This window comes from Seriola dumerili, unplaced genomic scaffold (assembly GCF_002260705.1).
Source record: "Seriola dumerili isolate Sdu_G_001 unplaced genomic scaffold, Sdu_1.0 BDQW01000242.1, whole genome shotgun sequence".
Lineage (NCBI taxonomy): Eukaryota > Metazoa > Chordata > Actinopteri > Carangiformes > Carangidae > Seriola > Seriola dumerili.
In genome coordinates this window covers 4594653-4621773 of record NW_019174497.1, presented here as the reverse complement: position 1 = coordinate 4621773, position 27121 = coordinate 4594653, and the positions used below count along the sequence as shown (strand labels likewise).

Below are 27121 nucleotides of genomic sequence, written 5' to 3'. Positions count from 1 at the left end.
TTTCTCTCAAATTCACTGAGTGAGAGCGGTCGTGTAATAATGGGGAATGATTTCCTTACTTCCTACTTACTTTAAGATGCACCTTTTGCCATGTTTCGCTCTACTCCATTCCACCGACATAGTGTGACACTGAATAATTAACATACCTGAGAACAAAGGTGTAAATCAAATGCAGGGTTAAGCTTTCATAGTTCAGGACAGAGGTATGGTATGAAAAGAACGATGCATTCCTTTATCTTATGCTGTAGAGAGGTAAAGGGAAACCTGGCGGGTTTTTGACACCTGACAACTATTCACTCACTACTCTTTGGTGCAGTGTCCTATAGAGATTTTTTTTCTTTTTTTTTTACCCCCTTTGAAGGTGAGTATTGGTCGGCTTATTTTTGCCTCAACTCATTTCCAACTTTTCATTTCTTCCTCAGAATGTATTCTTTGAAAAAGGTGGAAACACCTCAAACAGAATTTATACCAACTACAATACTAACAATGTGAAACCTTGACTAGTCATAGTCAGAGCGAAGCAGGTTTCACTGCCACACATTAGACTGGTTGGTCTAAATCATATTGTTATAATATCAACAGGTGGTGGCAGTTATGTGTCAAACACTATCCACTACCCGATACTTTAAGTCCTATATATTATAGGCAACATAAAAACATACATTTGCTGATGTCAGTTGGAGCTGTGGTGATAGCGGGTTAAAACAGCAGGTTTTTCACAGCAGACATTTTGAACTGTCACACTGTGAGAAGCACAGGTGTTACTCATAACATTAACGATGACTGTTATCATCCCAGTAAACAGTGACAGTGAGCCAACATAAGACCCTGAAACAGAGCGAGTTCAGTGGAAGTCGGCCATCGTTTAGTTTATTATTTACACCTGTTCTTTCTTCTGCGACGTGTCAAAATGTCCTCTGTGAAAAAGACCTCTCTATTGGAGATCCTTTTGTTTCTTTTTTAAAATTCCTTACAAAGCATTTTTTAACTCTTAAACATTGAGGTATATACAACTGGGATCACTGGGAAAGCGTTGATAAGAACGTACAAACTTACTGTTTTGTGCTGGGGAAGTGGGGGAGATGAAGTTTCACATAGTCCACGCACATCTGACTTGTATCAGTGAGCTCAATCAGTCAGATTGTTGCACCTGAGACTAATTAATAAGCAGTACTACACAATGCAGCTAAATGTGTGCAGGTCATTTTGACTGAATTTACCTTATTCCTTTTATTACCTCTTTATTTGTTCTTTTATTTGTCCCACCTTTCTGTTATTTATTTTTCTGTAAAATGTGTGTTTTTTTTTTTTTTAAATTGAGCTAAAAATGAAGTATGCAAGTAAACAAAACATAAGGTGGAAAATAAAAGCTCTGAGGATTAACAGAGCAGAGAGCCAGGAAAGATATACGGACCACCCACGTCAACAGTTGTAAAAAAAAAAGAAAAAAAAGAAAAAAAAGAAATCACTTTTATAACTCGCTTTTCAATTCATGTTATCCTATCAACAGGTGGAAATCATGGCACAAGCATGTAAAACACATAGACACACCTACTATGTCCCTTTACACACTCAGAGGATTCATAGTGCTGTTGTAGGAGTCTCACACTCCTGGGTCCTCTACAGGAGCTGGAGGGCCATCTGGTCCCCACAGGCCAGCACCGCATCCTCCTCCATTCAGGCAAGCACTGATCTGGCACTCCACTCCCACTCTCCACACGTGTGTGTGGTCCAGATTGGATGACGGCAATGATGACACAGTCAATCCTGTGGGTGGCTTGTTTTTCCAAGGTCACAGCACTCCCACCCCACCCGTGGATAGATCTGAGGGAGATGCTGAGTGGGCTTGCAGCGGATACTCATCTCCTGTACTGGAGGGGTGACGCTGTTTCTCACTGCAGTGCAAATGGGATGGCTGAAGCCACAGCCCTAAAGCCTCCTGTCAGAGGATTAAGTGAATAGATGCTGATTTTTCATAGTTTTTATTGACATACATTTCCTCCTGCATTCCAAATCGGGTGGAAACCATTTTCATTATCATTTTTTTCTGCCCATCACTTTGAAAATTCCCCAGTCATGAACTACTCACATTTGAGAAACTAGTAGCAGCAAATGTTAGTATTTTACTTGGAAAAATGACCAAAAACGATTCATCGATAATTTAAATAGTTACATATTAATTATGTCCATCAATTTTGTCGACTTTAAGAATAAGGCTGCAATTATTGGTCGATTAATCAACTATTTGTTTGAAAGAAATTAATTGGTAACTGAAAACTGATTAATTGTTTAAGTCGTTTCTCAGGCAAAAATGCCAAATACTTGATTCTTAACCTTCACAATCTGTTGCTTTTCTTGGTCTCACATTACAATGAATTGAATATTTATGGGTTTTGGTTTGTTGGGCAGATAAAACACATTTAATAGCATCACCTTGTGCATTAGGATTTTGTGATGGGCATTTTCACAATGTTTTCCTTTATATACCAGACTATTAATCAATTAATTGAGGAAATAATTGGCAGATGTCAGTTTTAACCCCCCCCACACACACACACACACTCTCTCGAGGGTCGACCGTCCTGTCAGGACAAAGGTGCAGCTGCTTCAGCAGTGCAGCTGTGATACCCCACGTGAGTGGGCAGATTTTCCAGAGGGGGCTCTAATTTACTGCTTTAGGGCTTTGGCTGCCTCAAGTATGATTTATCTGCGGCCCGGCTCAAATGAGAGCTTTGACACAAGATGGATGAGGAGGACGTGGGCTGCCTCTGCACTGCTCACTGGTCCATAGGCTGCGTCTCTGTACCGTCAGAATGTGATAAATGATGTTTGGGTTTACCCTGGAGGCTGGATTACTTGAATTTCTTACACTTATTTGAATATATTTAAAGGCAAACCTGTAGACTACTACTCAACAGGCTTGACAGTAACTACAGGTCCCCTCTGTGGTTTGTTTACTAGTCGGCTTCTTTTGCAAGGGAAAAGAAGTCACTCCTTTCAACCTACGTGTTTCTCTACAATGAGTAGCTGGAGTAGAATTTATTGTGTAATATCAGGACAGATGCTAGTGGGAGGAACTGTAGCCCAGGATGAACATAACTCTGCCTAACACACCATCATGTGTGAACTCATAAATATTTAATGGGAGTATCCTTGGAAGGTCAAATGCAGGATTCAATCTTCAGTCAGTCACTGAATGAGCGGTGTGCTCTCCTCTGGGCTATGGGGGGTCTGAACTCAAGACTGCAGCCCTCGCACGGTTTCATCGACCCAGTGCTGCCTGGCCCCTTACAGACAATCCAAGCTCATTATCCATTCCGGTCCCCACCCCCATCACGAGACCATTGACTGACCATACTAATGTGATACAGAGCAGCCAGATGCTGTTGGGCACCAGAGGGAGGATTTCAAAGGTTAACTCACAACGCATGACCCACATCAGCGCTCTGCTCCCAGACCTGGGGGTTAAGTCATGTGCTGTGTCTGTGCGCAGCATACAGTTCAAATACTGTGCCACACACCACCCAGATTTAGCATAATAATCAGATTATTTGGTGAACAGTGCCAACAGCCCTGCACAGATTTATGTCTAAGCTCTGCCCTGCATAGAAGAGAGAGGTGTTTAGATGCAGGAGGAGCACACACACACACACAAACACGCACTATCTGCCCCAGTGTCTGATGGTATGCAGCATTATTAACAAAGGAGGGAGAGCCATAAAGCCAGATTGTGTGTATCAGAGCAGATGTATTGTAGGATACCTCTGTGGGCAGCGGGAGCCACGTCACTCCTCTCCTCATAGCAACAGTACTTGACCTACATGCTTTCTATACAGCCCACTCTGCCTGAGGTGGTGGAAAACTATGCAAATCCATACGACTTGCTCGTGCATTTTAAAATGTGCATACCACATTATTAAAACTTGCATATAAAAAGAGGACAATCTAACACATGCAAGATTTCACCTTCATCCTGCAAGAAAAAAAAAAGGCATCATGGTACCAGTTAAAAATCAAATACATGTTAATGAACTTAAATCTGTGTAAAATCAAAACTGCATACAACAAAGTCCTTTTTTTTCCCGCACAGTCATTCACTATTTTATTGGATGACACATGATACAGTTCTGAAACGGTTTCAGCTCAAAATGCAACAATGCAACCACAAGCTATTGTCCGTTTAAAAGCAGTAAATCACAGCTTCAGATATAACACGGTGGCTAGTTGCAACACTAACGGCGTGCATTACCTGGAAAAACCGTTTAACAGCGTTGTGAGCAGGGCTTTTTTTTTTTTCCTCGGCTGAAGTGGAGGCACCAGCACTAGCAAGGCAGTAGCTTGCGCAGTCATCTCCATAGCGGGCAGTGTCACAACCCAACCAACAGCACAAACTACTACCTCAGCCAGTGCGTGGTCAAAATGCGAGAGAAAAACGAAAACGACGATATTGATAAAACAAAAAAAACAAAAAAAATTTTTTTTTTCTTTTTAAATATACATGTAGCCTATATCGTAGAGCTCAAGAGATGCACCGTCTCGACTACAGCGACATTCCCATGCAGCCGGGGATGAACCGTCCTCTCTCTCCCGTGTCGCTGCTCTTCTGTGCAGACTTGAAATAAGAGGGAAACCCCGCCCAAGCAGACCTGCTCCCTCCGCTCTCCTCCTCCTCCCCCTCCCTCCTCCTCCTTATCCTCCTCCTCCTCCTCCTCATCCCTCCCTCCCTCCCTCCCTCCCTTTTCTTCAGTGCAAACCCCAAAACGGTCCTTTCCCCTCATATGACCTACTGAATGGTCCTAAACTAGGGCTCGGGGACCTCCAGGGGACATTGAGAGGGAGCCCGTAGGTCCCTGAAGGCTAACAATGTCATTTTGTGTATAAGCGCTCAGCACAAGGATTTTAAATGTAAAGAGATTTTTTTTTTGGTTTGTTTCTGGAGTTTACAGTAAAGTAGAAGAGACCCAGAGACTAAAAATTAGTACCTGAGCCCCAACGTTTACAATATTCTTATCAAATTGTCCCTGAACTTCACACCTGAAATATTAACACTGGGGGAGAAAATAAAAATGTGTTACCTGTTTACTAACACACCTTAATATCAATACGCTGTATTAATATAACGGGCATTTTGGGAATTTGATGTGTTCATAAAATAAGTACAAGTCAAAAAATCATTTCCAGTATGGATTCACATGCTACATAAATGTTTTGTGTGTTTTGTCTGACCCACTGTCCAAAAAACAAATATATTTGGTTTATTGTCATGTATGATTAAGAAACGCATCAAATACTCACACCAAGAAGCTGAAACCATAAAAATGTTTTTTTCCTTTAAAAATTACTAAAATGATTATTTGATTGTCCAAATAGTTGCCTATTAATTTATTTAAATGTCTGCTAATAGATGAATACATTTCCCCGTGATTCAGCCTGACATATTTGGCAGACCTGGCTTGTTTGAAAACATAAAAATGGGCAGAGAATTTTTTTTCACCCTATTTAAGTAAGATTTTGGGGCTACAGCCCCCATTCATTCTGAACTAGCTTGTGAGCACCGCTCATACAACCAGTTCTGAGAGTGGAAGTTCTCCCTATTTTAGAAATTCTTTGGTAGAAGCAGCAGCGGATGTAGACGTTTCACTGTCACCACCTACAGGCAACCAAAGTACCGCCTGCAGTGATTTAAACACTTGCGCCACCTGCAGGCAACAGTATTATAGCTACAGAAAGAAAGAAAGAAAGAAAGAAAGAAAGAAAGAAAGAAAGAAAGAAAGAAAGAAAGAAAACTGATTATTTTTAGTGAATCAGAAAAAATCTGAACCAGGGCTATCTTGATGCATTATAATAGCTTTATGTCCATGGTGGTGGTGACATTTTAACAAGGTTCAGCCTTCAAGGACACAACAAATATCATCTTTAAATAAAAGGAAATGTTGCAGGGACATGGACAATTGATATTAATAAAGAGATATTTTAAATGGATTTACTTGTGATCTGGTAAAGAACTTAACGCACATTGTAATTGAGCACACTCACAGCCCAAAGCTGATTGAAGAATTGTCCCATTTATTTTATACAGACAAGTACATCCCTTCTCAGATGGCTGGCTAAAGATGACATGGAATGTTACAGTAAGATTTGTTTTCTTGCATAAAATCCTCACTGTTGAAAATGTTGCAAAAGTCTAAGTGTTCATTTTTAAGATTGATAAAGCCCCAGTTTTTGTCTCTTTTTTTGTTTACATCATCAACACTATCACCACACACCCAGAGGCAACACTGCAATTTTTTTGTTTTTTTTTTAAATCTCTGTAGTTAACACAAGAGTGCAGCCAGTCTGTATGAGAATGGAGGGGGCAGAGGCGTTATCAGCTCACATGAGAAGCATACGATGATGCGTATGAAGGTCAGGTTCATTGATGTGGTCCGAGCGGGCCTTGAATCTCTGTTCACCGTGGGTTGCTTCATGTCACCGTAGATGGGTCTCACATGGAGTTCATGTCCGTGCGCTTGTGAAGCACGTGGGTCAAGAAGACACATTCAAGACTTCTTCATAATAAAAAAAACAATGATCTCAGTGCGAGCCTGGTCAGGACTCTCCGTTCTGGACTCTGGAGACGGGTGGCTGCATAAAGTCTTTGAAGGGCCCAAGGGCCTCTTTCAGGGCTGAGCTCACTTCAGACGAGGAGCATGTAATGCACTCTACCAGCGTGGGGTACAGGGCAATCACCTGAGCCCATGTGTTGCCATCCACTGCAGGCGGTAAACAAAAGAATCGCAGAGGAAGAGGAAGAAAAAAACAAAGGAGGATTGGGGATGGGAGGGAGAGGAAGAAAGAGAATATAAACTGTAACAGAGGGCAATCAAAGAAATAATTTCCTTGATAAAATTCCCACAGGCATATGGAAATTAGTTTTGTTCTGAATAAAGGGCAATGTAATGCAAACATCTTGAAGGGCACTTCAAAAACGCAATTTCACTTGTCTCTCTTCAATCTATTGCGGTACAAAAAAATCACTTCTTGTAATTGACCTTGCTGGAAACATAAACAGTTCTACCGAGATTAGAGATAAAACTCATGTGAAAAACGGTCTCAACTGTACTCTGACACATTTATCTGAAATGAATAGATGATAGATATGGTGGCATTATTGTATTTTTTTTTCCATTATGTCTCCTCTTTCCAAGATCTATTTAATCCTTGACACAGTTTGATACTCACCATTTTCGGGCTGCGTCTTTTTAAGCGAGTCCATCAAAGTGCTGATAGCTTTCAAGACAAAGATAATCTCTGTCACTTGTTGCCTAAAATGAAAAAGACCACAGACCCTCATTAGCTACTGTCACATGCAGAACAGAAAACCTGTAGATGTTCCAACTGTGGGACAAGTGGGAAAAAAAACAAGAAACACCCTTATAAATGAAATGATAACAGAAAAAGTTACAATTAAAGCCACTATTTGTAAGTTTTCTCTGCAGCTGAACGTGATTTCTTGCTGGAAGCAAGTGGTGGTGATTGTCGCTTGACAAGAGCTTCAGCCATTGTTGTCTTTACGATACAAGAGGTTATAATACACCCTCTGAGCAGCGCTATGTCTTCAGTGACGAGACGGGCCGGGGCTAGCTGGTTAGCACCAGTTAGCTTCAGTAGAGGAAAAGATGTGATAAAGACAAGAGGTAACACTGGTGTTGCTTTCCACATCTGAAGACAGCTCTTGGTGAATAAAGGAATGTTAATGCTAGCTATGTAGCAATAGCAAAACTTATAAATAGCTCCTTTAAACAAACAAGCTTATACAGAAAGAAATTAACAAAGTTCATGGAAACGGTGACTGACGGTCTGAGGGACTTTATATGATTACACTGTATAGCTACCACATTTCATTTTCTCTCACTATACAGGAGATACTGGGCAAATTATTACAGTGTGTCCATGATAACAGGGTATTCAACTTTGATAAGGAAGAAAAATAGGCATGTGGCCCAAAAGACTAGATAAACTAAATCAGAAGACAAATGTTAATAATTATCAATAATATGTATTTAACCTAAGAGATATGAAGCACTTGTTTGACACTTTTATTGAAGTAGTTTGATTAAATCAAAAATCTGCCCAAATAAATATCTGACCGGTGTGTACAAGTCGTCAGATTTATGTGAACTCAGTGTAGTACATACAATATTTGTATTATATTATCAATTTCTTTGTAAAAACAATTGGTTACTTTTCATATTTTCTTGGCATACTTATTTTGCTCTTCCAGTTAAGCTGTTTTTTTTTTTTTAAATGCTCTGATAATACAATCAATGATTTTCTCACTCTTAACATTCATATATATGCTAGTGTTCAAAATATTGATCGGCTGTATTTAAGCAACCCTTCCATTTGCTGCTCATGCATATATTCTAATTATCCAATTTTTCTCAACTCCCCCATCATCCCATTTTCTGTACTAATGGTGCAATTTCCCCGTGGGCACCATTTAACTTCTATCATGTCTTAGAAAAACAATTTATTGCAGTTAAGAGTTACACCCAACACTAAAACACAGTGTGTGAAACTGGATATAAGTATAGTGGTTTTGTGTTGTTTACAAAAGAGAAATAGAACAATGATGGATGGAGCTGGGGTGGTCTTGGTTTTGCATTGCAATATCTCAGTGGTTAAATCATGGAGCTGACAGTCAGAACAGTTTGGAGCTGAATTCCTGATGAAGATATGTGTCCAAAGACATGTTTAAAAAAAAAAAAAACCCAGGTGTTTCTGCTGGTGCACCGTGTGGTTCTGTATTGAGAGGTGTACGGAAAGGTTTACCTGGGCAAGGGGCAGCGTCCACTCAACCTCTCATCCTCCACATAGCGCCGGAGAACATCCTGGGACCTCTTGAGGAGAACAGAAAGCGCCATGCGAGAGATGTATCCCTCCTGTGGGGTGGACACCTTGTTGCTGAAGGAAAACTGCAGCAGCGTCTCAAAGCAGACTTTGGAAAACTCCTCCCTCATCCGCACATCGATCTCTGCCTCTGTCGAAAGAAAACCATTTGCATTTCAGGCATTTAGCAGATGCCACTCTCTGGGGTGATTTACAATGAGTGCACAGAAGGGGTTTTACTGTCTTGCTCAACACATGAAGAGTTTGACAGGAGCCATTGTTGCTGGTGAGCCACAGGGAGGGCTTTTGCAACGAAGCCTGATCACAGTAAGATTCCTCCAAAAATGTCTAACCAGCTCTTGTCCACCCTGCTGTCCCGTTAATGGTAGAAATACAAGTTAAAAATATAGCTGGAATAATTTTAGCTGCCAAAGTCACATCTTACCTGTGAACGAAGGAGACTGTGAGTGAATGGAACCTTTATTGAGCATAGCCATGATCTGCCCAACAAAGTCTTTGGGGATGAAATTGGCAAAAGGTAAAATTTCTGTGCTGATCAGCTGAACCACCTAAAATGAAGAGGACACAATGGTGATGCTGACAATGGTGAACTCACAAAATCATGTTGACATACCGGATGGTAGGAACAGGTATTTACCTCTACATCAATAGCTTCATTCTTCTGAAACTCCTGGATGGACAGGTTATCTGGAGGTGTGCTACAAAAGGAAAATAACCAAAACAATGAGCTTCCTACTCAGACTTTCCAAAAAATATTCATATATAGATATGCAGATCTAAAGTTGAGGCTTTCTTAATCTATACCTTTTGGTAAAGAGAAAGTCTTCAAAGGCATTGGCCAGCTCTGGCCACATGGTGTCGAACTTCCCAGACGAGGCGTGCTGGCGTGCCACCGGCAGTCCAATGGACAACACCTTGAGCAGAGACGAAACGGCGAGCTTCCAGGTGCTCTCCGATGGACAAGCATACTTCAAACCCAAGGGCATTCTTAAAGTCTTGAGGATGATGGGAAAAAGAAAGGAAGAGACAGCGAAAGCGATAGATCATGAGAATGAAACACCTCAAGGTAAAATCTTTACAACATACTGGAGTAACCTGAAAGCCTTTCACCATCTTGTCTTTTATGCTAAAATGTAAAGAGACTTTAATACAGAGTTACCATCAAAGCAGTATTTGTAGACATTTTTGCACCAGGCAGAGGTCCATTTCAAGTTTCATTCTACAAAATCAGGAAATGTAATAGAGCATCTTTTCGACCAAGTCCTCTTTTCAGAGAACAGCTGGGTTCCCCAAGGTTGAGGTTTTACAAGTATCGCTTTCTTGTTTTGGAGACAAAAAAGGGGTGGGAGAGAGATTTGGATCTGTCTGTAGGGAACCTTCGTAATAGTTCCTTGGCAAATACACTCTCTTCTGCTTGGGGTTTCCTATGAACATACTATGGGAAAAGAGCAATTGAATGCAGGTGTCAGAAACTGGATAAAATGTCAGATTTAAGAAGTTTACCCTTCCGATGACTTGCACTAACAAAATCTTTTGGTTTTTGACAGAATGCATTAAAAAAAGGTTTGGGAATCTTAACAGTTTTGGGCATCAACTGCTTGGCACATCTGCTGCATGGAAGTTGTAAGTCTTGAGATTAATGCTGTCAGGTCAGAGACAAGTAAAGTGAAAGTTGCCCAGAGGCTGCTGGACATTCACCGAGTCCTCAGACAGCAAACAGAATTAATTAGTGATTTCAAAATATACCACACTTATTACATTCAAAGCTTCTCTTGGATTCAGAAAGTAACTCACTCACAACATTCATTTAGTCTCTTCCTCACTCAGTCATGGTTAATTCGTGCCTGCCCCTTAGAGGCTATTAGAAGACAAAATTGAACTGAACAAAATGACTCACTTCCTTTATTTCTCCAATACTTCTTAACTGTCTGCTGTGAATATTTTTGTTTAAGCCATCAAAAACTGACTGTTTGACCACTGGGGGGAAGCACAACAAGCTATAAACACAACACTGGCGTATTATCACCTCAAAGATGATATGCTGCATAGCAAACAGTTACCTTTTTACACATCCAGCAGACACTGATCAATATTGGAATTTAATTCTAAGTCATGGTTCTGGGCACCCGGTGGATGTAAGTCCAATATTCACCGTCCTTTTCGCTCCATTTTGCTCTCCACCAGGTCCTGAAGGAATTACTTGGCTCTTTAACTGCTAAATACTCCATTATGTTCACTGGCTACTGTAGTGGCTAACTTTGACTGTGGGTTTTAAAGCTTTTTTTGCTGAAAACAGATACTCAAGTTTAGGTTTATTGTCATTTCCATACAGATGCATGACATACAGAGAGCAGTGAGAAACAATGAGATGAAAGATGCTAAAAGGCTTAGTGGAGCTTAGGTGAAATGCAGAGTCGGGTGATAATTCTCTGTGGGTTTGTCACTATGAGCAACTCACTCCAGATATATGCAGTCATTTGATCCATTTGAACGGTGCAGCAGCAGTTCTTTAAATTGCAAAACCTCCTACCACCACAGAACATTTTTATCACTGCACAGGGTTCAACAATAACTGGTGCTTAATGGCGACCAGTACACAGTCATGTGGAAGAAGTAAACTTCTGCCCTCATGGGTCAGCGCTAAAAAAAACTAACAATAACCATAACCATATAAACATAGTTACGACTCAATGCTAAACGCTTGTGAAAAAAACTGTGTTTGTGAAGTGCTTTGATTCCGGTCATATGTTTTGAGATTCATTTAATCCAACACATTTTTTGTTGATTTTTTTTTTTTTTCCTAACAAGTCTATCAATTCCAAGACTGAACTAGGACTTTCGTAACCATGGAAACTGAACACCCAATCCTGGATAAAATACCTTGATGATGTTCTGCAGGACCTTCTCATTGATGACAGCTTTGTGGCACGCAGTTTTGTGGTACAGGTCCACCACCACCTCCAAGGAGCGCTCAGCAAAGGGCACATAGTTTAAGGCAACCCATTCGGCCTGCAGGGCGAGAAGGTTTAACAAGAAGAACTAACATTAGTCAAACAAATCTGGAAAAAACCAATATCCCTACTTTTTGGGAGAGCCACACTGAAAGCAGTTTTTAAAGGCACACTTTGCATAAGTAACACACACGTGTTTTAAAATCACAGTGACAATTAGTCTGCTTAAAGGTTTGGTAGGTTTATATGAGTACAGCTGAAATGTTATAGCCAAAAAAAAAAAAAAAAAAAAAGACTCCATGTCACAAAGTGTGTCTTTAAGAAATATAAACAGGACCACACGTGTGTATATGAACATCACCAAAAAACACAAAATCAACTGAAAATGGAACTGCACAGGGACTGTGCACACAGAGGCAATAACCACCAGTTAGTGGCAGGCAGAGAGGGGGAGCATGGAGTGAGTGAGAGATGCAGATGAGACGTGAGAGCCTACCATGCGGTGTGATATCTCACCTACCGCAGAGGGTAGGTCATCACCATTCAGCACAGCTTAGTACAACTATAGAGGGGGGGCTGAAGGAGATGATGGAACTCACCGGTGCAAACAGCTGGATCTAAAATGGTAATCCAGTGAGTAGTCCCAAGAAACAGAATGAGAGAAGATCGCAATTAAACTGGTGTTTTGAAGTTGTATCAATTTTGCAGTGGCATGTTGGGTAAATAATTTTCAATAATCAGGACAAATTTAGGGCAAAAACACTCACTCCTAGCACCAAGGACATCTGACAACACTACTTAAAGCCAAAAAGGCAGTTAAGACCACCCATAACGTCTGTTTGGCTGGTTGGGAATTTTGTTTGACCCTCTCGCTTAAACAATTTAGGCCGATTCAGATCAACAAAAATGTCCAGTATAGGAGCTGAGTCTGGGCCCCCCATGCAGGACTAACAGGCTGACGTAAGGATTTGAGGCTTGTCATGTATAGCGCTAACATTTCTCGGCACTGCCAGTTAGATCAAGACAACTTGCAGCATTCTCCTGAAGTCACAGCACCTGCTGGATTGTATAGGTTTCCAGAACAGGGAGTAAGAAAGAGACTGACATATACAGAACAATGTTGTGAAAAGACTCTCCTCTGTACTTGAGAAGAAACGAGTGGGTGGTTGTGGTTTCATAAATGAAGTAATTTTGCTCAAGATCACTGGGTTCCTTGGAAATAACCTTTTTTTTTTTTTTTTTTTTTTAATGAATTTAAACTGTGTTTGAACTGAAAAGTAGTGAAACATTTCTCTGGCGTGTTGCCAGCAAGATGAAGCATGACGGAGGAAATATGAGGAAGGTTTGGCTCGGGGCTGCTAATGGGAGTCCAGAAAAACCTGTCAGTCTCATGAAAGGCCACGATAGGGGCTTCATAAGGACTACACTGTGGGGGTGGGGGTGGGGGGGGCTTCATGAACATCAAAGAAGACGGATGATCTTGTTGAGAATGGCTGAAGAGAGAAGGGCGATGAATAACAGTGTACACGCTCCAACATTTTAATGAAAGGAACTGTAAAAAGAAATTGCAAATGAAAACAAAGCAGTCCAACAGCCAAGTCCATGTCCCCCTACCTGGTTGTATTTGGCATTGGCCACGTGTTTGGTTTCCATCCTGCCGTACTGAGGAGGCTTGCAGGAGAACTCCACGAAGAGTAGCAGCTGTTCAAAGATGGCCGGGTACATGACCTGCAGGTTCTCCGGGCCCACACAGATGGCCTGCAGCAGGGGGGTAGAGGGAGGAACAAACACTGCTGACATCCACCGCGGGACTGCATATTGCATAATTTAACAGACTAACATACCGTTTCCTGGGCTGAGTTGACACAAAATGGGAAGAAATAAGCTTGGGGTGACAGGTAGTGCTAAAGGCTGCATTTCTTAAAGACACGGTATTCATGACAGAGAGGACTAGAGTCACAGTATCGATTCAAGGTGTCAATTAAAGGTACAAGGACATGTTTTATCAGTCAAATAAAAATGTCAGCAATTCTAAGCTATTGTTTTACAAAGAACTAGAACTCACACCTTGCATTGTACACCTCCTCCGACCAGTTAAGTTGCAGTTTACATCCATGTCTGTCCAGACGCATATAATATATGTAGAAGACTTTAAAGGAATTTAAGGTATTAAGTGAATTTTAGGGCTGAACAATATGTAAAAAAAATAAAATAATATTGTGATAATTTTGGCAGATATTGCGATTGTGATGTGATTATGATTACGATTTCAGTTAGAATGATCATTTTTGCATTTCATTTGATTTACAACTTTTTGGGTCTTGTACCAAACAAGCATGTTCCTTTACATCTGGAGAATATGATCTGCAGGCCACGGCATCTCTGTAACATTACAATGCTTCATTTATGGTATGTTGTGACACATTTTACCTTTATCAAAAAAAATTGCAGCTCCTGCGGTTTTAATATTGCACTTGGCCATATTTCGATAATATTTTGATCAATTGTTCAGCCCTAGTGTATTTTTATTCTAGTTATAGCCAAAAATGAATGTGTGTGCCAAATTAGAAGAAATTCCCGTTCCTGAGATATTGTATTTATGAGAATGGGATGGACGGACAACCAGCGCAGAAGCATAAAAACATTAACTGGCTCCTTGGTTCCACATTCTCAAATTTAAGGATTTCCTGCTTTTCTCTGTTTTATAATATTTGAAAAACAACTTTGGATTCTTTAATTAAACAAACCTGAGAAATTGTGGTACGTGCCCCTAGGCCACCACGACAACCCACTTGGCTCATTTGGATGCTGCATATCCATAAGAAGATACACTTGTGGTTTTAAGAACCAAAAACTCTCACAGTCTCAATGTAGTTTTACATCTCCTCTCTCAGGCGTCTCTCTGGAGCCCTAGTAACAACAGGTTGGTAGGCGAATCAGAAGAGAGGCTGTGTGCCTCTCTTTGATACTTTCACAGAATAATATAGACCCTAGACCTGCTTTATAATCAAAAAATACATGAAAATCTCACTTCATACAATATGGGATCTTTTTGGTACCATTTTTTTTTTGTGTTTACTGATAAGACAGGTGCTTTGCCCACCTTCTGCAAAACATCTAGAGCGGTGAGCACAGCTTCCTGTAAGCTGGTGAGCACTGCCTCAGTGTAGGAGGGGAGAATGAAAGGTGAGGCATCACTGCTGATAGGCACAGACACAGCCCCATGGAGGATGACTCCCAGCTTCTTCAGGTCCTCCATACTGAAGTTGGCCTTGATGTGCTGGTAGAGTGCTGGGAAAATCTGTATCAACGCTGTGAGGAAGGGCTGGCTGGGGATAAAGGAGAGCTTCTCTGTCGGGCCACTGGGCGGCCTCGTGCTGTCCGTTCCTGTGCGATACCACGTGTTCCACGCTGACCACCACAATGCAGAGTCCTCTAAGGCTGACTCCTCCCCTGGGGGAGGGGCCTGCAGCTCTGCGCCATTATAACGCGTCAGCCGCTCAACTAGCGAATCTGAGCGCACCAGGGGTCTGCCAGGACCAGACGCCGAGAGCGGGTCGATGAGCACCGGGGGGACGCCCATAGCAGCTAGTGCGTCACTTGCTTTGTCCGAGTCTTTCACAGGTGTGACGATCTGTAGGATTTCTTGAAAGCTCTTGAGGGCGGCCAGGGAGACCTCGTTGTTTTTGCTCAGAGCAGCTGACTGAATGTGGTTCAGCAGCACCTCCCAGGCCTCGAAGAAATCACCTGCAGATGAACAGCAAATGCAGATGACCCTGTTACAGTGATATTATATTGCCAGCTAGTTATTTATTCTACCTAGGTTTTATGTAGGAAGGACAGGTGTCCTCTATTCCACTAAGTGATTTTATGCGTAGTAGGCTGGAAATGTGTTAGAAATGAGTCACCTGTTGGAAATAGGCACTGGCTAAAATATTATTCTACGAGATGAGAGTAATTAACGAGGAGCTCACGTTCTATCATTCGTATCTCCCTGGAATATTAATCCTGTCCGCATGGGGTTTAACATGATTTAATAGGTGGTAATATACCAGCACAAACAGCCGGAACGTTTTTGGACTTCTGCTACACTTGGCACAGATTTATGAATACATTCAGTATGTCATTTTTATTGTTTACAATTCCTTAGTGCCTGTGGTAACCTGTAGCAAAGTGTCATAGTCTAGTTTATGCACAACAGCATCAGAGACTGGCTAAGTATCAGCGTAGATTATGAGTGGCTCACCTAACTGCTGGAGTAGATACCGCCTTGTGTTGAAAATGCGTGCCACCCCGGCTAGCGTCAGCACCCAAGTCTCCGCCCACTGTTTCTCCGCCGTGTCGCGTGAGTGGTGGATGAGGATGTTCCCGCCACCAGACTCGATCTTCTCCTTGTCCGCTGTGGTGGACGACGTCCTCACGCAGTCCAGCAGGTGGAACAGCACCTGGTGGTGACACAGAAATAGTTCAACCAACAGCAAAGTGAATATTGGCGCATTTTGGAAATGGCCGGTCTTCAAAGAAAGCACATCTAGAGCTGTTTCTACAATAATTACGGCTGCAATCAGAAAGTATAGATAATGTTAAAAGAAAATTCGTTTTAAATTTTGATATATTACAGAAAATTGGAGGCAATATTAAATATCTTGCAGCATTTCCCTGAATGAATGCCTGTTTTGTAGTTTTTTGTACAAACAAGATGGACGACAGCCTCCTCCACTGAAATTATATCAAATGAGAATGACAAATTCTTGCATGCTACCTTCCAGACCACAATATGCCATGTTGGCTGCTGCAGCAGGGTCCCGTGGGCAGCGATGGTGGAGAACAATGTCTGCCCAGCACTTTTACGCACAGCGGGCCGTGGGTCGACACACAGCTCGCCCAGCTTGGCGTACAGGCACAGCCACAGGCAGTCAAAGGGAGGGGCGGGGTGGAATGGCCTGTTCAGGGTCTCTCCTCTCTCCTGGGCCTGCTTCTGCAGAGCTTCCTCCTCCCTCCCCAACTCCTGTGTGATGGCTTCGCCCCTTTGGAAGAAGTAGTCTGAAATGTTCCACTGTGGGTGAAAAAGGGAAGTTGGGGGCCGGGAGTGGAAGGGATAAATTGGAGAGGATGGTTGGCAAAATGCTTCTGGTGGTTTAGCTATCCTATTACCATAAAGTAATCTCACAGGAACTGCCACACTCCCAGAGAAATAATCCTGCAAACCACAGATCAATACCAGGTTTTGCATGTCCTGAATACTGTACAACACATCTAGAAAACGTCAGAGCAGCAGTTGAGTGCTGTTAAATTAGATACAATCATGCAAAACAAAGAATCATGTTATATTATAATTGTTTAATCACATTCAAACACATTCAGAAAAGAAAACACATTCACGCATAATCTACTAGTGGCCACTGAAAAGCCCAGTAGACTGCTGATGTCAAATGTTTTCTAAGCATCTTTACAGTACGTTCTATGTGAGAGTAGAAAACGAACTGCTATCAATAAACCTGCCTGTGTGTCTGAGCATAACCCTTAAAGATAAAAACATCTGTTATCTAACCAGTAGGCCGATGGAGGTGAGGCTTATGTTGAGCTCCTGGTTCTGCAGGCCGAAGCTGCCGGCTACATCCACTACGATCTGGAGGCACGTGCAAGGCATGGTGGGCAGGAAGTCTGTCACCACCAACTGCAGGCACTGGAAGGCTGTTCGGATCAATGACTCGCTGATGGAAAATAAGACACATGGCCCATTTGTGTGTTTGGTTTGTTGAATTACTTTCAGTGTAACAACAGTATAAGAAATAAAACATATGTATTTATCTTCACCTCCTCCTTTGTGCTCTTACCCTTGATCATTGCGAATGGCTCCTATGACACCCAAGACGAGGGGCCACCCGGGCCCCAGGCTGTCACCCTGGCTCTGCAGGATCTGCAGGACACTCTCCAACTGTTTCTGGCGGATGTCTGCATGCAGCACGTTAGACAGCTCCTTCAGGGGGTTCAGCAACAGAAGCTGCAGCCGCTTGGGGATAAAAAAGGAGAGAGCAACTGATCTGTTAACTGACAGACAATTATCTGCAAAAATTTAATTTGTACTTTATAAATTATGCGATTACAACACATTACAACCCAGCACAGATATTCAAAATGTAGGACAGTTGAATGTGGTGAAAGCATCTAATACTCATCTTTATTAAGCTCATTTATTATATCCGGTTTGGGTGAGATATATAGTGTGTGGGCAGGTGTAAAATCAGTTAACTTCCATCTGCTGTTAGAGTTGTTAAATACAAGTGAGACACAGATGACGATACAGATTTAAGGGAAAACCTGCAAAACATAATAAATATAGATGCTTAAGAGGGTCACTGTTAAAAAATATTTATCTATGCATGAATTAATGAATGCAAAATTAATTTTGGCTGCGCAGTAGCAGACAGACATTCAATTTGTGCCACTTACCCAGTTAGTATAACTGCTAATTTTTTTTTTTTTTTTTTTTTTATCTCCACTCTCCATTCCATAACACTTTGTGTATTTTCTACAGGACAGTCATCATTTTTATGGCTCTGTGCTGTTCTATTAATCTCCACACAGTTGCTCTGCCCTCTTTTAGATAAGCTCTGCACCAGTCCTTTTATCTGTCTCACTCAGGTGAAGGTCACAGACTCTGTGTTTGTGAGCGACAAGAGAAACTAACTGTGCCATCTCAGTTTTGCACGTTAAAGAAATCTGTCATGACTTGCACTGCGATTTCTCAAATGTCAGCATTAGAAACAAACAATACTGAGGAGTGAATACCAGAGAATACGCCTTCGTAAAGCAGACTTTTTGTAATTTTGATAACATCCACCTGTTGTGTTACCGACCTGATTTTGGGCCAGCGGAGGGTCGTGTTTGTAAGCCAGGCCAGCTTTGATGAGCGCCGTCAACGCCTCAGCCCCCCACTCTCTCATCCTGGAGTTTGGGTGCTGGCAGACCTGCAGGACATATCACATATACACACAAATACATACACACGCAAGAAACAACAGAGCTGATGCAGAGGCTGTTCAGAGCAGTGTTTCCCCGCAGTGGTCACAGTGGGTGGGTGTGAAACAAGTGGATGAAATAAACCACAGACTGAGTGGTAGAGACTGGGATCCCCCCTGTGATATCAGGATATGCTGTGACAGAGTGTAATCATGAGAACTAGTATAGATACACATGGAGAGGCCTGGCTCAGCAGAGAAAAGTATCACCGCTAGTGTGGTACAAAACCTTCTTCATGCTTCTGCTTGAAGAATCCCACTAAAAATAAAATATTTTTAGCTTCATAATTAATCATCTCTGGTCTATAGGGAAGTTTGTCAACTCTTGTTTTTATTGTATAGCAGTCAGACCAAACTGTACATACTGTAGCTGTGCTCCTCCAGAACCAAACTGGTCCATGTGTGTCTATTGAATAATAACCTACATCCGTAATAAAGGTGATGATTTCCTTTAAATATAAAAAGAAAATCACTGAATTTGAATTTGAACAAGCCTGCAAAGAATAAGAAGAAGATAAGCAGCATCAAGTAAAAACACTTTGCAGGTGCAGCTTTAGATTCTGACTATGCGACAAATCAGAGCTTCACATTGCAAATTGCTCACGAGAAGAACACAAAAATCAAAGACTGGTAGCGGAGCAAACGCACTGTGGACACATTCTGACACAGCAACCTCTCAACTCCCAACATGTCGTTGCCAGACTGAGACAACAGATTGGAGTAAAGAAAGAGATGAGAAAGCCAGTGATTAAGGAGGAGAGAATCTGAACTTACCTTCTGCAAAACAGACAGGATTGCAAAAAGAGAGAGAGAGAGAGAGAGAGAGAGAGAGAGAAAGAGAGAGAGGGGAGACAGACAAAGAAAATGTGAAGAAAACCTCCAAACACACACCTTAACACACATATATAAAAAGAGAATCCTCTTACATGAGGACATAATTGCCAACAAATACAGAGTGTAGTAAAAAAGTAAAAACTACAGCTTTTCTAATACACAACTGAATCATTCATACATTCATCAATCCGATTTTAAACTAAAAAATGTGATACTAATTAAAAACTTTCAGCTTTTCTACAGCTTGTTCAACTATTTGTCTCCTGCATGACTAAATTGCTAGACTCAAGCCTGAGTCTCCGTGTTGCTGCTTGCAGCTATGATTTCAAATTTTACTGTAGGGGCTCATGTGCTCCAGATTCCATGGAAAAAGTGGCATTATTATTAAAAGCCTTGTTGGTGAGTAAAATAACCAAAAGGGTCTTATTATTTTGACATTTTTTGAACTTTTTTCATTCATTATTTTGAGAGTTTGGTTCCAAATTTTCAATGAGGGTCTCTAGTGAGATCATTGAAAATTTGAAACCAAACCAACCGGCACTGGAAAAGTAATAATTACTGATTACTGAATTACAGAACTCAATTCTAATAAATTTGTCTCTGGTGCCTATTTGAGGTCAAAATCCTGGTTCAGGCATTTACAAAGTTATTCTTTATTTTACCTTGTACCTTAGTGAGTCTAACCTAAGAGTAACCAGTAAAATAAATTGCTCTTATAAAGTGTTAGCATGTGTAGTAGTAGTGTACAACCTTGGTTGACATTTATGAAATGTGAGTTTGAATAAACTGAAGTGTGGTGATACCAAAAGTGTTTTAGAACAGAGCTTTTTATCTGCACCTCATGGGCTACAGCTCTGAGTAGATGTTGTCAAACATTTGTCATTTTGACTTGATATGTTACCTCAAGTAAGTGGCCTGTCAGAGGCCTCCACAGAATCTCTATGCGGTCCATGTTGACTAGGCCAGTCTCCAGGAGCTTGGCCACGGCAAACAGAGACGGTTCCTGAAAACAAGACAAGAAAATAGAAACTGTGGGTAAACACTGGAATCCTTTCCTTCTAACCTTTCTGGTTGAATACATAAGTAGGGGCTCTGTATGTGTCCAAGTGCACAAATATGCTGCTTACAGTCCCATACTAGGACTGTCGTCAAAGGAACTGGCACATTCACCCTTTCATTTGTGTAAGCCTGTTGTTAATGTTCACTGTTAAAGTACTACATAAATACAGTTACTGTTTAAGTTTATAAAGAGTAAAAAGAAGTATTACTTCTGATAAATTCGCCAAATCCAGTTTCAACTTGTACTAAAATACAGAGAGTCTTTACCTTGTTGTTTCCATAAGCCATTTCCATGGCTTCCAGGGAGAGGGAGCAGAGAGCGTTGATCAGGTGATGGAGGGAGACATCATCCAGGTACCTAGATCACACAAAATACTTACTGCATATTGAAGAATTCACTTTGTTTACCGGAAACACATTGAGCACAGTAGTTATCCTCCAGTGCAATGAATATTTATGAGGATGAACAACTGTTTTCCAAACCAGAGTACAAAGATTCAAGTTGAGATTTTATCATTCATTATGTTTAAAAGGGTAAAACGTTTACTGAGTTTGGAGACACAAAAAATAATTTTTGTTGACCAGATGTGACCTTTACCGGCCATTATATTTCTTAAAAAAACATCTGCATATCCGCTATTTAAGAGCATATGGATAAATAATTTTATTCATATTCTGTGTGTTGGTTTTCACAGATGCAACACTGGTCCTTACTGGGAGCTCTCGAACAGTCTGGACAGAATGTTGGAGATGACGGGCAGGTCTGTCATCACTGCTGTGGTCAGCACCTGTTTACGTTAAAGACACAAATACAGTGTATACAAAATACAAGACAGTTAGCTCGTCGCTAACAATGAGGTGAGAAACACATAGTACAATGCACGCTCAGCACGCATTTTCTAAAAAAAAAAAAAATATATATATATATATATATATATATATACTCACTGTACTGGGTCCCTCCACAGCTCTGCCCGGCTTCAGGGCACCACCCACGCCCGGCTTCAGTCCCAGGATCCAGACTAAATGCTGGGAGAGAAAAGTGAGAGGATGAAGTTGAAAAGAGGAGAAAGTACATAAACATCATCTGACAAGGTCATGAAACATACACCGAAGACTGGTAGATAATGCAAATTATTCACCCTAAATGAGAAGATAATTTAGATCAGCTAAAGGCCATTTCTGTCCTGACTGACAGTTGAAATAGAAATGTCACTTTGCTTTATGAGAAGAGGATGTGTACATGAATAGGTGTGTGAAACAGAGAGAATAGGGAGTGTCAATGTCTAAGTCGATTAAGATGTGCGCATTCATGTGTGTGGTGATAGTAGTACCTGCAGGGTAGCCAGCACCAGCTGCCAGGAGGTGCCCAGCACGGCCCCATGGCAGTGAGCCAGGTTCAACAGTGTTCGCATACACTGGATGTTCTTTGCAGTCAGCTGACAGAGGGACACACAGTTAAACTACAGTACATTTTAACGCACGTCATCAGGAACTTAGCAGAGACACTTCTCAGGAGAAAACTACAATGAGTGAAATAGAAGAAAATGCTCAAACTTTCTGTCTTACTAAAATTATAGACTGAAGTTCAACAGTCACAGCCATGTGACCATAGTGACAGAAAGGAGCGGGGTGAATACATACACATAGTGTGAGAGCTAAATTATTATTAGAATGGGGAGAATTGTAATTACAACATAATGATTCCCAGTCAGGATCAAGGTCACCTCCCACGGATTTTAAAACGTTATTGCCCTCAGGGGAAATTTATATGCACAGGCTTGCCTGCTTATGTTCATAACAGTTGTCCCTTACCTGAATGGTGACTTGAGAGACAAAGTGCATCTGTTTTTATGTGGGCGTATTATAAAGGGCGTGTTTTGCATACTATGCATATTAATATCGCACACAAACTGGTGAACAAATTGCTTTGCATTTTATTTTATCTGAGAGTATGTGTGTGTATGTGGGTAGCTAACTGTTCAGAGAAACTTTAGCAACAGCATGCAGGATTGCTGTTTTATCAACTGCACCATTGAGTGATTCTTCAGGTTATATCATAGACAGTGTGACAGATGTGCTGCACAAAGCATGAATTATCACAGAAGGTGCAACCACAAAAACTATGTGGATAGTGTAAAGATAAAACATTAGAGACAAATTAAAACACACATATAAATGATACGTATGAATTAAAAACCATTAAGAAAAAAATCGGTAATAAATCAGTAATAATAAGATATGTAAGGTCAAACTATTAGTAAGTAGGAATAAAATATGATTAAATAAAACACTAATTATACTAATAAAATAGTAAGACATATAAAACCAAAAAAAGGAATAAAAATAAAATAAAATGGTAAATTAAGACGAGCAAACCAGACTACTGGAAAGCGCAGCTAAGAAAGTCATGTTTTCAGTTTACATTTAAATGGTGATAGCGTAGGGGCACCTCTAATATGATTAGGTAGCATGCTCCAGTGGCTTGGTGCATTAAAGCTGAAGCCAGTTTCACCAGTTCTTGTGGGCACCCGGGGAATAACCAGACAGCATGTTCCAGCTGACCTGAGGGGTCTAGCTGGCTTATAGCTCACAAGCAAGTCAGAGAGATACTGAGGTGAAAGACCATGTATGGCCTTAAAAACAAGCATTCAAATTTTTGAATCAATTCTAAAAGTTACTGGAAGCCAATGTAACGACCTCAGCACGGATGTTATACGGTCGTAGCTCTCAAATTCCAAATTGGAACAATCAAAACAATTTGGTGCATGTTAAATCATTTGGTCTTGACTCAGTCTTGGTCTTGGGTCTGATCTGACAGTGTTCAGTCTTAGTGTTCATGGCTGCAGCCCACTCATCTCTCCTCCCTTAGAGTAATCAGGGTGTTAATCCTCCCCAGCAGCAACAGTTTTCCTTTCTTTTGCAGCTGCTGCCTTCTTTCTGGAAAATGATTGTTTGTGTAATTTGTCTTGATTATGAGATGTCCGTGAGCTTTGTTTTTGGAGAACTGCTACATAAATTAAATTATTAAATGTCAAGTGTAACCACGGCCCCTTCATAATTGTGTGTCCTTACCACCACGGTGCCCTGGGGCTGGGTGGTGAGTGGCTGCCCCACAGCCACCACCTGCTGATGAGATTCACTGGAGGGGCTGATAATCTGCACGCTCTGGCCCTGGATCGAGTAGGCTGTGGAGAACATACACACAGTCACACACATGTGCCAACACACATACACACAGACACACGCACACACACAAACACATAGACACACACACAGACACATACGCGCGCACACAGACACACACGCACGCACACAGACACACACACACACACACAAACACAAACACATAGACACACACACAGACACACACGCGCGCACACAGACACACACGCACGCACACAGACACACACACACACACACAGGAGTCAAGTCTTTCGATGAGAGTCAGTAATACACACAAACGGGTTTTGTAACAAGCTTACGACATGCAAGAAAAGCTTTGTTAATTAACTCCAAGGCAAACATCCATCGCGAGTTGAGACCCAATTTGCTGGCTTTATCTCTACAAGCTAATATGCAAATGGTGAACGTCTAAGTGGTTGGTTTGAGAGCAGCTGTGTGTGTGTGTGTGTGTGTGTGTGTGTGTGTGTGTGTGTGTGTGTACACGTCTACATTCCCCAGACAGATTCTCCTTGGTGTTCCTAATTAGAGGCCACAGTGAAAAGTTATGGATTAACGCAATAAGAGCAGGGCAGTAGGGACGGGCAGAATGCCAGCAGTTTACATGTTAAGCTCAGTTTAACAGAATGCACATCTAACCATATGGGAGATGAGAAGTGCTCATTAATTTAACATAAATACACATGACCAGAGGCCATCCTCAGGGTTGGAAAGGAGGACTTTAAGCTGTGTGTATTACGGTTATGTTTTGGATTTCATAATGCAAACATTAAAGCAGGAGTAAAGACATGCATACCAAACTCAGCCCCAAAGGGTTTTTAGTATTACCCAGGTATTTCATGTCTATTTGTGAGAGTATCTGTATACAGGCAATTAAATGTTTTAGCCGATGCCGTGTGCAAAGAAACAGAGCTAATGGCACACCTGAGGTTCTGCTTGTGCTACTTTTTCTATGCAGTTTTTAAAGTGGCGGTTGCAGCTGGAGAGCCGTACCTTTGCTGGAGAGGTTCGCGGCGTTGCTGCTAAGGACGGTCAGAGCATAGTGTGGCGGCAGAGAGGCCTTGCAGATGGCGGTGATGAAGGCGTCCCGGGGCGTCACCAGGCCGAGACGACCACACAGCGAGGCCATGGTCAGCTCCGCCTTCAGGATGTTCTCAGTCGCCGTCTCATCGGTGCTGAAGAGACAAAATGGAAAGATGAGGAAAATATTCATATTATGTCTGTAGTATTCTTTTATATGTATTAGCTGAATTTTTGTCATAATGTGTGAGCAACTTCATCTAGTTAAGTGGTAATGTTCTAGCAAATGTCATCAAGGCTGATTTTGACTTTTATTCATCATTAGAGAAAGATAAGATTATTATTCAACATAGAAGATGAAAAACAAGAGCATGTGCAGTGTATTCAGACCCCATTTAAAATGTGTGTTTTCTACTGTTAAGTGCAATATAAAATATATTGTGGTGAGTGATTCATTGTGGGGCAGTTCTTCCCTGCTTTAATTACTAACTTAAATAAGTCACATAACCACTGACTACTGAGCAACAATTTGTTAGTACGCAACAAACAGGTTTACCTTGCGTCCAGCAGCAGAGACAGAGCAGCCAGTAGACCACACCAACAGGCACTGACCATCTCCTCCCACACCAGGTGAGCTCCTGAGGAAGAGACACAAACTATTATTGAGTTCATCCAGGAATTATTTCACTTACGTTTAGATGGCATCACTTGGGAAAAGTGACAAGCCTCCATTTTTGACATGTCATTTGAAACAGCTATGTCTTGCATGCACTATATTGGCCACCAGGGGTCATGACAGTGCTACCACCCAGAATCCTAATGGGTTTGGCAATAAAGCATAATGTGCATTTTCTCTTTAAGATGTTATATTTGAAAAAATCCTCTCTTAATGATTCACACATTTAATTTCATCAGCGCACCTCCTGTGTCTTATAGGAATCCCATGTAACTCTATGCATTTCATTTTATCAGCATTTTATTTCATTTGTATCCTTCCCCTCTGAACATTTCACTGCATCATGTGAGCTTGCTAGTCTTACCACCTTACACTGTTCCTCTTGCCCATTCTTACCAGGTTGTGGCTGCCACTCCTGCTCGGGGTGAGCCTCCCTGAATTCAGCGGCGGCCTCCTCCTCCACAGCCAGTTCTCTTTCTATCATGGAGGTGATGCCTCTGACCAGGTCCAGCAAGGCGCTGAAGGCCACAGACATGGCATAGCCCTCGGGGATGGACGGGGGCTCCACCTTGTCCAGCATCTCTAGACTAGTGGATGAAAAAGAGGGACAGAGCAAATGAGATGGTGGTGAAGAGAAGTTGGTATTATGTGCTAGAATGAAATTAAGTGTATTTATTTAATTAATCAAAATGAGAAAATGTTACAAGAGAAACAACATTTATGTCAATCCATTAATAACCTGTCAGTTTTCAGTTATTTTTGGGGACTGCATTCCTCTGCAATAATTACTCCAGTACACCAGTTGTCCCAAGTATCCAGACTTCTTTCATTAGACTGCTTTGCACCAACAGTATTTAAATAATTTGTGTCGATTGTGTTGAGGTGCAAAACACGTCGGTTACCGTGCTGCATCATCTCACTCTTCCTGCCAGAGGAAATGCCTGTATCCAAATCCGCCTTTTATCACCATAAAAATATTTCTAAAGTGCGACCATTTCTCTCTCTGGGTGACACAGAAAAACTGATGCATGCTTTTATATCCAGCAGACTGTATTACTGTAATGCTCTCCTATCTGGTTCTACCGAAAAAATGTTATAAATCAGCAAGAGCTGATTCAGAACTCTGCTTGACCAGGGCCAGAAGGAGAGAACACATTACACCTGATTTAAAGTCTTTATGGTCTTGGTCTTAGTTTCTGTATTGATTTTAAAATTCTTTTACTTGTTTTTAAAGTACTTTGTGGTCTTGCACCGGCATATATGTAACACACGTTTACATTCTATGAACAAGTACAGCTCCTTAGGTCCTCTGGCACGAGTCTGTTAGTTGTTGAGAAGTGCAAGACTTTTATGTTGCGAGCCGAGGACCTGAGAGCAGCAGGAAGTGTTGAAATCTTTAAACGTAAACTCAAAACGTACCTCTTCAGTCTGGCTTTTAATGTAGTATGGTTTTCAGTCAATTTATTTTATTCACTTATTTTATT

The 27121-nt window shown here is 41.4% G+C and overlaps 1 protein-coding gene across 4 annotated transcripts in view; it reads right to left on the bottom strand.

Annotated features, from left to right (window-relative positions):
* Nucleotides 1-6046: 6046 nt before the first annotated feature.
* Nucleotides 6047-27121, bottom strand: part of mon2 (MON2 homolog, regulator of endosome-to-Golgi trafficking) — a 39488-nt gene continuing 18413 nt past the window's right edge. Inside the window, exons 12-36 of one of the 4 annotated variants that reach the window (XM_022755979.1) lie at nucleotides 26034-26224; nucleotides 25518-25599; nucleotides 24935-25116; nucleotides 23834-23946; nucleotides 22093-22197; nucleotides 21707-21787; nucleotides 21473-21546; nucleotides 21026-21116; nucleotides 20601-20702; nucleotides 19640-19642; nucleotides 18704-18814; nucleotides 17681-17856; nucleotides 17395-17557; nucleotides 16606-16899; nucleotides 16090-16288; nucleotides 14947-15590; nucleotides 13458-13601; nucleotides 12443-12460; nucleotides 11773-11901; nucleotides 9697-9887; nucleotides 9530-9590; nucleotides 9317-9440; nucleotides 8815-9022; nucleotides 7222-7304; nucleotides 6047-6752 (exon numbers count right to left, since the gene is read on the bottom strand). In XM_022755979.1, the coding sequence (XP_022611700.1) occupies nucleotides 6589-6752; nucleotides 7222-7304; nucleotides 8815-9022; nucleotides 9317-9440; nucleotides 9530-9590; nucleotides 9697-9887; nucleotides 11773-11901; nucleotides 12443-12460; nucleotides 13458-13601; nucleotides 14947-15590; nucleotides 16090-16288; nucleotides 16606-16899; nucleotides 17395-17557; nucleotides 17681-17856; nucleotides 18704-18814; nucleotides 19640-19642; nucleotides 20601-20702; nucleotides 21026-21116; nucleotides 21473-21546; nucleotides 21707-21787; nucleotides 22093-22197; nucleotides 23834-23946; nucleotides 24935-25116; nucleotides 25518-25599; nucleotides 26034-26224 (3733 nt within the window). In that variant the 3' untranslated portion in view covers nucleotides 6047-6588. The remainder of the gene's footprint in view (nucleotides 6753-7221; nucleotides 7305-8814; nucleotides 9023-9316; nucleotides 9441-9529; nucleotides 9591-9696; nucleotides 9888-11772; nucleotides 11902-12442; nucleotides 12461-13457; nucleotides 13602-14946; nucleotides 15591-16089; nucleotides 16289-16605; nucleotides 16900-17394; nucleotides 17558-17680; nucleotides 17857-18703; nucleotides 18815-19639; nucleotides 19643-20600; nucleotides 20703-21025; nucleotides 21117-21472; nucleotides 21547-21706; nucleotides 21788-22092; nucleotides 22198-23833; nucleotides 23947-24934; nucleotides 25117-25517; nucleotides 25600-26033; nucleotides 26225-27121) is intronic. The other 3 variants (XM_022755981.1, XM_022755980.1, XM_022755983.1) reach the window with 3 other exon arrangements.